The sequence below is a fragment of the Calidris pugnax genome, unplaced genomic scaffold (assembly GCF_001431845.1).
Source record: "Calidris pugnax isolate Ruff unplaced genomic scaffold, ASM143184v1 scaffold102, whole genome shotgun sequence".
Taxonomy (NCBI): Eukaryota; Metazoa; Chordata; class Aves; order Charadriiformes; family Scolopacidae; genus Calidris; species Calidris pugnax.
The window spans coordinates 576,301-585,273 of record NW_015090846.1 but is presented as its reverse complement, the minus strand read 5'-3'; the positions used below and the strand labels follow the sequence as shown (position 1 = coordinate 585,273).

At 56.7% G+C, this 8,973-nt stretch overlaps 1 protein-coding gene across 4 annotated transcripts in view; it reads right to left on the bottom strand.

The window, feature by feature from the left end:
• PRRX2 (paired related homeobox 2) overlaps positions 1–4,647 on the bottom strand; it is a 25,410-nt gene extending 20,763 nt beyond the window's left edge. For all 4 annotated transcript variants that reach the window (XM_014942720.1, XM_014942721.1, XM_014942722.1 and 1 more), the window contains exon 1: positions 4,381–4,647. In XM_014942720.1, the coding sequence (XP_014798206.1) occupies positions 4,381–4,630 (250 nt within the window). In that variant the 5' untranslated portion in view covers positions 4,631–4,647. The remainder of the gene's footprint in view (positions 1–4,380) is intronic.
• Between the last annotated feature and the right edge of the window lie 4,326 nt (positions 4,648–8,973).

Below are 8,973 nucleotides of genomic sequence, written 5' to 3'. Positions count from 1 at the left end.
GGGCCCGCGTTTTCCCCCGGGTGCCCGACCCCCCCCCCCCGTCCCCCACTTTGGGGAACAAAAAGCATGAGAGCATCTCCTTGATGAGCTGCAGCCACGGTCAGCAGACACTTCTCAAAACCTCTTCCCCCACCACGGGAGCTGAGTTGGGGTCCCAACACCTCCTGTCACTCCCTGAGTGGTTGCCTAGAACCAACAGAAAGCCACCTGGGCAGAGGGGCTTGGGGTAATTTCCAGCACTTTTGTGTCTGTGCAAAGCAGATGGGTACTGGGGAGAGGGTCTGATGGGTCTGGTGTTAGGGCGCAGGAGGACCTTGGGTGGCTCCCCATGCCTGTGGCCCAACACTGCTGGTCCCAAGGGTCTGTATTACCCTGAGCCAGGCACAGGGGGTTGGCCACGAGTTAATGATGTTGGTTTTAATTGCAGCCGAGCCATGTATGTGCTTGGATGTCCCAGGGAAGGCAGATCCCCACAGGCACGTCCTGGCCATTTTTCAGCAGCTTTATGTTACAGAGCTGCCTCCTGTTCCCGTGGCTGGAGGGGCTGAGGTGTCCCTGAGCTGTGCCCCCCATCCAGCGGGGACAAGTGGCTTTGGGATGGCAGAGAAGCAGCCAAAATATGTGTGGTGAGCCAGGACTAGCACAGCCCCCAGGCTGGGCCACCACGGGGACATTGGCTTGGATGACTCTGCCTTGGGGAAGGTGCCCAAGCCCTGGGAGCTGCTTGGGGCAATCATCCACTGCTTGACCCCAAAAGCAAGCTCCTTCCCCTTTTCTACTGTGTTACCAGGTCCTTGTCCCTCCCTGCCTCACTTCTCCCTTGTCATCTGCCCTCGTTTATGTAATTAAAACCAATTTGCTGTAACATCATCGTAATCCCTTTTGCCCCCTCGGGTGCAGCCTCTCTTGCTTCATCACTGCTCTGCTCAGCATCCTCACAGCCCCAGCGTGGGTCGGAGGGTCCCTGGTGCCCCAGGGGTGAGGAAGGGGCCCCAGGAGCTGCTCTGCAAAGGGGATGCCCAGGGGCCACCATCTCCTCATCCCATCGCCCAGCCCCACTGGCTGCAGCCCCTGCCGGAGGATCCGCTCGGAGGGGCCATAGTCCTTGCCCCGAGCCCCGCCGCGACAAAAGTGGCTCTTTCTGAGTTTTCAGCCCCGAAGTGGCCGCTGGAGCCAGCGCCCGACTCCCTCTCCCATCCCCAGGCGGCACCAAAAGTAAGTTCATTGTTTGAAAAGCCATCAGTCAAGGCCTGCTGGCTAAAATTACCCTCCTGCTTTATCATCTTGAGAACATTAAGGGCTGTTGTTAACAGATGTTTCGCGTTACACATTATTTGTTAGTCTAATGAAAGGAGGTGAACAAGCTTTCAAGACCTCAGAAGTTGTGCGGAAGGTTTTCAATGGGAGGCTGCTGCACCGCCCCGGGGGAGGATGAAGATGAAGATGGGGATGAGCCCTCACCACCCTGTTGGCATTTCCTCACTTTTGCCTGACTCGTGGTATTTCTGCCTCTTAATTTTTGGGTGCCACGAGAGCAACGTGTTGCACAGATGATATTTGCACTCACCCTCCCGTGAGGAAGCGCTGGGTGCCCTCGGGGCCAGTTTGGGATGGGACCAAGGCAGGGGCTGAGCAGCCCCCTCATGGAGAGGGAGGTGGGGACAGCTCTGGTCCTCAGTGTCACTGGGAAAGGGATATGCCAGCCCTGCAAGGGACTAACAGAGGGGCTGCTTCTGGAGGAGAGATGTACCCTAAAGGTTTTGTCGATGTTGCTGAGGCTGCCTAAATCATCCCTGTACCTAAAGCTCTGCCAGTGTGACCCCCCCGTGACCATGGTGAGCCCTGCCTGGTGGAGGGGGTGTCAGCAGCTTCGCTGCAGGCTCAGGGCTGCTCTTCCTCCAACCCACTGGCATAATGACCCTGATAACATCTTCATGGCCAGAGCACAGAGCCGCATCCTGCAGCAAGACACTTAGGTACCAGGGTATCTGCTGATAATAGACCTGCTGCCACCAACCTGGGGGGCTCCAAACTTGTATCTGGTGGGAAAAACCCACGAGGATGAAGAGGAAGATGAGAAAATGCTGAGAAGCTGTTTTACTTTAGGATGCCAATAAAAGATAACGTTATGAGTAAAAGTTCCTCTGCTGTCATCACGCTGATGCCGAAAGCATCACAGATGTGTAGCGAAAGGCTGATGCTCACGAAGAGAGGGCGTTTGCCTGGTATTTAGAGGCTCCCCATCTCAATTTATGAAATTACATCCCAGTTCAGACAGTGGGCTAAGGGTCTCACAAGTCCATGTTTGCATGCGCACAGGTTTTCTTCTCTGTTGCCTTGTTCTCTTCTTGCTTGCTGCCCTCAGATCCCATCACTCAGGTATTTCTCTCTCCAGGTGGGACCAAGGGAAGAAATGCTTTCACTCCCAGACAGGTTGTCAGAGCATCCCAGACGCTGACAGTGTCTTCATCCCTTCAACCTTGCCAAATCAGGTGCTAATGAGAAATGTCCCCCGTGCTCCAGTGGTGCTGGGATCAGCGGCCCAAACCCCATGGGGCCTCTGCCCCAGGAGGAATGGGCTTTTAGGGTGAAAAATGGGCTTGTGGGGATCAGGCAGCCCTGTTGGCTCGCTCTCAGGTATTTGCATCACCCCTGGTTCCCACTGAGCTTCTTCGGGCTGCGTTAGGACCTCAACAGGGTGGTGGTTTCTCTGCTGTTTGGGAAAGAGCCCTGTGAGACAAACGGGCTGCTGTGGGTTGGGCCGGGTTTCCGAAAGCTGTGCTGATCCCACATGGCATCCTGTCCCCTGGGCTGGTCCCATCAGCGGGCAACAACCTCCCCGCGGTCCCAAAGGCAATGTGAGAAGCACAAACAAAGCCCAAGGGAAGGGAAGGGGAGGGAGGATGGAAAATGACGCCGAAAATACCAGCTACCATCCCAGCAAGTGGCGCCCAGCCTCACCCAGCCCTCAGCATCCCAAGCAGGGGCAGGTTGGGGGGCTCGAGAGGGGGTTCTCCGTGGAGGAAGGAGGTCGGGCAGGGAGGGAGATGTGGGTGGGGAAAAAGATGCTTCAGAGCCATAGACAGTGTGGGAGCTGCGGGAGGGGACAGAGGGAGCACTCTGCACAGGGGAGGTTCCCATCGGGAGCCCCTCACCGCAGATCTGGGCAGCCTCCGGGGTGGGCTGAGCCCCCTTTTACCGGCACAGTGTCCCGGGTGAGCTGTGCATCCCTGGCCAGGTGTGGGTCAGGCCCTGGGCAGGGCCATCAGCACCCCAGGGCTGTGCTCTGGGGAGGGCACAGAAAAGAAGCTTGGGGTACCAAAACCTAGCTGGGGGGCAGGTTTGAGGATGCCACCCCCAAGGGAACTTCGGGGTGCCCTCTGGTGCCCAGGCCGTGGGGAGGTGGTGGGGTTCCACCTCCACCCCACGCTCTGCCCCCCCTCTCTGTTTCTCCATCCCCATCTCCCCTCTGTCACCTCTGCACCCCGAGGGGACCCAATGTTCTTGGGGGGCTCTGGGGGCCGTCGGGTGCCCCCGGACCGGGGCTTTACGGCAGGGAGGGGATGAATCCACCTCCCCATCGCCCCGGGTACCGGAGCAGGGATGCGCCGGGGCGGGCGGAGCGGCGCGGAGGGATGCGCGGTGCCCGGAGCAGCGGGGGTTGTCCCGTTAAAAACGCGCCTCCTGCCAGCACCGAGCCCCACGGAACCGGGTCCCGGGTGGGTCCCAGTTCCCTTTTCCAGCCCCGGCTCTGTCCTCTCTGGCCCGGTGCTACCGGTGCTACCGGCCCGGGGAAGCGTTGCTGCAGGCGCCGGGAGAGAGGACCGGTTGCGTCCCGGTTCCCCCGGCCCCGCCGGGCCGCCTCCGCTCCCCGGGCCCGGACAGCGAGGCGGGGATCCCCGGGGGAAGGGAGGACCCCGCAGGCCACGCAACCCCGGAACGCACCGGCTGGACGGTAACGTCCCGTAGCCGGCATCTCCGGTGGCGGCGGGGAAGCAACCGGTGCGGGGTCCCTCCCCTCGGTGCGGGGTCCTTGTACTCAATGTCCCCGGTGCGGGGTCCCTCCCCTCGGTGCCGGGTCCTTGTACTCCTTATCCCCGGTGCGGGGTCCCTCTCCGCCGGTGCTCCCCGTCCCAAACGCGGGGTCCCTCTCCCTCTGAGCGATGTCCCTCTCCCCCAGCCGTCGGGGTGTCGGCACCCCGCGCCTCCCTCCCCTCCCGGTCCCCCCCAACCCCGACCCTCTTTGTCCGCAGTACCCGGCGCTACGCAGCCCGGCCCGGAGTTGGGGGTCGACGGGGGGAGTCCCCCCCACAGTTGCCCCAAACCGGGGGGAGAAAAGGTGGGGGTGGGATACCCCCATCCCGGGGCGGCGGGACTCACCGTCCTGGGGCGCTGCCTCGCTGCCGCTGCTGCCTCCCGACGGCTCCGGTATGGCCTTGCCGCCACCGGCACCGGGTGGGGGACCGGGCGGGGGGGGGGTCCCGTTCATACCGGCCGCCACTTCTTCCAAGTCGAGGAGGTGGCTCACGCTGAAGTTTTTCCGGCTTTGAGGATTTTCGGGAGGCTCCGGGCCCCGCACGGCGCTGGGGGCGAACGGTTTGTCCATGGCGAAGGCTGGCGCCGAGTCCATGGCTCCCACCCCCAGCCCGCAGCCCACCCCGAGGTGCCGGGCCGCTTCCCGGCCCCCTTCCCCTTCCCCACTCCCCCCCAAAAAAAGATTTAAAAAAAAAAAAAAAAAAAAAAAAAAAAAGAACATGAAACTCACAAGCCTGCAATAAAATACATTTTGGAAGTATCAGTGAAGAAACCCGTTCCTAACTTGTTGCAAGAAACCAGTTCTTTTCACCAGACTCTGGGTATCTCAGCTCATGTCAGGCAGGTGTATACTTTCCAGCATCTTCTCCAGTATGTATCCAGTGTAGTCTCAGGATATTTGTTGATCCCAGTGAACACATAAATGATATTCAGCTGTCTTTCTGCATTGTATATTCTCTTATATATACTTCTTTCAATGCTCTCAGGATTTTTGAGAGTTAGGATGAAGATAAACAGGTGGAAGGGTATACCTTGGTTTTCAATTATCTTGTGAAATCTTATTTGTTGGAAATTTTATATCATTTATTTATTTTTTTTATCACAAACATGGACTTAATCAGATAATTACGTCCTGCACCATAGTTAGAAACTCATACGCTGTTTCCCTTGGGGTTAGAAAGGAACCTCCCTAATGAAAACCAGCCACCGGGAGAGGAAAAAGGAGGTTTTTTTTCCTCTTTAAAAATTATATATATATTTATATATGTGTACACAGAGATGCAGGGGGGAGGCGGTGGGAGGGAGGGGGGAGCTGGGGCTGGTTGCTGGTGTCCGGTGAGGGCTGGGCTCGGGGCGATGAGCAGAAATCGAAGAGGTTAACGGTTATTATTTCTCCCCCTTGATTCCAGCCTGCTCCCCTGCCCGCCGCTGCCGGCACATATGGATGGGGCTGCGACGCACGCAGGGCTCCACGCGAAATCTCCGGGCGAGATCGGCCGCCGCAGCCCAACTCTGAGCTCATAAACATCCCCGCTCCAGCCCAGCCGAGGGAGGCAAACCCCTGGCTGAGTTATTTTAACATTTTGTCGAAAGCTTTTCTTGCGCTCTCCTTCCCCTTCAAGTCGGAGGCGTGCAGATTTTGAAGCCAGCCAGTGCTGCCAAATCTGATCTTCCTGACGGGGGAAGCGGCTTCCCAGAGCTCTCCAGCTTGGAAGGGGTGTAGCTGGAGGCAGATTTTGGCTCTCTCCGACTCCGCGGGGGGCTCCCCGAGTGTGCAAACAAGCCGGCCCACCCTCCCTTCCCCCCTCCTTATTTTTTTTTTATTTTTATTTCTCTGGGTTCGTTTATTGGCCCTATTGGCCCAATTTATTGGCCCGAGGGCCACTTTAGAAGTCAGCTCCGGTGTCTGGTCCTGCCTCCCCCTTGGCTGTGTAAATCACGGGCTGGTGTCACACCTCTTTCTGCTTCTGCTTCCCCCCGGGGGGCTGCTCCCCACGGATGGGTGTTTTACCTCCTCCTAGCACCCAGCTGGATGGGTCCCCAGCAGCACACGGTGCCAGGGCGATGCTGTGCACTGCAGTTATGCACTCAATGCATATATTAGAATATAGATTGCACATATTGCTGTCAGCCCTCCCGGCTGCTCCATGCTCCTGGGGGGGGAGATGCCTGCATCACCCCTGGGGGACCCAGCACCACCCTGTGTCACCCTCCTTGGCCAGGTCCCCACTTTATCCTGCTTTTTTTTTCACCGTGGCTGCAGGGACAGACCCTTTCCAGGATGAGACCACCACCCTTCAGGACCATGCTCAGGAAAAACTGCTCGAGGACCAATCTGGGGGGGGCAGAGATGTCCCCTTGTAAGGCAGTGACCCGCTGGCAATGTGCCCTGGCAGTGAGGACCCCCATCCTTCCCCCAGCGTTTCCCCCCTTGGCCCCGGAGGCTGGGAACATCTTGCTGTGATTATTTTTGGGGACCCTTTCCAGGATGAGACCACCACCCTTCAGGACCATGCTCAGGAAAAACTGCTCGAGGACCAATCTGGGGGGGGCAGAGATGTCCCCTTGTAAGGCAGTGACCCGCTGGCAATGTGCCCTGGCAGTGAGGACCCCCATCCTTCCCCCAGCGTTTCCCCCCTTGGCCCCGGAGGCTGGGAACATCTTGCTGTGATTATTTTTGGGGGGGCTGTGGGGCAGCTGGTCTTGGCCCATGAAGGGGCGAGGGCGGGAGCGGAGCAGCCCCAGCCCCATTTATAACCCTCTTCCTCCTCCTTGTTTGGGGCCAGACCTTATTCTTGAACTGTCTGGCTTTTCCAGGGGAGATGGCTTTCCCTCAGTTCGTGGCATTAAATAATTAAATGGAGGGAATAATCGTTGGTGAAACCCCCTTGGGTTCGCACTTCCTCGGGCCCTGTGATTGCTGATATTTTTTTGGGTGAAATATGACCTTTTTTATGATCAAAGGGGATCAGAGTTCCAAAGGAAAGTTAAAAAAAAAAAAGTTAAAAAAAAAAGAAAAAAGAGGGCAAGCATTTTCTTTTTTCCCAATCCTAGCGGTCTGGTAAAGTTTCTTTAGACATGCAAAGATTTACACACCTTTCTGCAGGGTGCCTTAAATTACCCTCCGACTCTTTACACATTTCCATGAGCAGAGCAAGAACAGTAAGTCATTGAGAAATTAACTGGCCTTTCAGTAATATCCCCTGTCGGCCTTTCAGAAGGAGAATGTCTAATGACTTTTTTGAAGTAGAGGTCAGGGTTTGCTTTTTTTAAATAAAACAATCTGTATTAATGCAATTTCCTTTTTAGCTGTAGGATTTGCCTCTTTTTTTTTTTTTTTTTTTCCCTAGCATCATTTTTTTTTTCAACTCCGCCAGCCACACAAGGCATCTAAAGCGAGACCCAGTTGTTTGAAACCCACCCCCCTGGCGTTTCCTAACTCTCTTGTGCAAGTTCTTCTTTATTTATGGGGGAACAAAAAAATAAATAATGTTTTAAGTGATTAAAACTGGACCTTGGAGCTGGCAAGGTGACTCTCGGCCATGCTCGGAGAGAAGCGCGGGTGGTTTGGAGATGAAGCCAAGCAGGTTTGGTTTGCCTGGGACTGAGTGCCTGGGTTTTGCTGAGCTGGGGGTGTGCTCAGAGTTTGGTTTTGTTGAGCTGGGGTGAACCAGAGTGGCACTGGACTGGCAGGACCGTGCCAGGCTCTCAGGGTGAGGATCCAGCTGGGCAGATCCTGCCCGGTTTGCAGCCCTTGGGACGAATGTGTTTCTGTTTGCCAAGTCCTTCATCTTCCTCTCTTAAAAAAAAAAAGAAAAAAACAACAAACCAGCAACCCAAGAGAGGGTTTTTTCGGTAATCTCGCTTTGTGTCCTCCGCGGAGTTTCCTGATATTTCTCTCATGCTGTGATAACATCTCGCGCTTCCCGAGCGCTCGCCACGGCACGGATCCGGACGTGCTCTGCCAGCCCCAGCCCTCCTCCTCCTCCTCCTCGCCCCCGGATGGCGGGGGTGGCCGGGGTGGGACGTGCAGCATCCTTGGGAGCACTTGCTGGGGCTGGTGCTGCTCCTTTTGCTACCTGGGAGCACGTTCTCCTTAATATTCCCCAAATCTTGCCTTATGGATATTATCATGCAGAGAAACTGGGCTGATGTGCCCAAATCTCCTATGGGGGGAAGGTTTTTTCTTACTATGGAGCTGCACCTCTGCTCCACCGTAAGGGTGATGTTGGGAGTAGAGTAAGGGAGATGGGGGGGCTTTGATGGTACCCGGCCAGGATCTAGTGAGTGGGTTTTGGGGTGGGTGCCCGGGGTCTGTCCCTTCCCCGGTGCTGGGGGAGCAGGGCTGCCAGCCCCATCCACTTAAACCCGAATCATGCCCAGTGCCATCCTGCCCGGGACAGAAAGAGCATCCCCATCCTGTCCCCGGCACCGAGGGCATTGGGCTGGGCAGGGGTCAGGGCATTGCTGCCCACAGGGGTGATGCCAGGGGCTTTTGCTGGAGGAGACCACCCCCTGTGCCCTGCTGCTCCCAGCAGCAATGGTATTTCTGTGTCCCCTGGGCAATTCCTCTTTCTCCCTCCATCCCTGCTGGACTCCAAAAATGCAGCGTGCCCTGGGCTACCTCCTCTCCTCCTCCTCCTCTCCCCTCCAGCCCTCCCAACTCCCTCCTTAGCTCCTTCTCTCTGCGGTCGGTGGCATTATAAAACACTCTGGCCAGGCCCTTGGTGCTTTCTCCCAGCTTTCTTATTCCCTCTGTTTCTGCCTCTTTCTTTTGCTCTTTCTTTCTTTCTCTCCCTCTCTTTCTTTCCCTGCCAGGAATCCCAGTCCCAGATGAACCAATACTCCGTGGCTCTGCTATTTCCCTTTTATTCCCCCCCCCCCCCCGGCCCCAAACAGGGAGGGGGAAAAAAGGGAAAAAAAAAAAAAAAAAAAAAA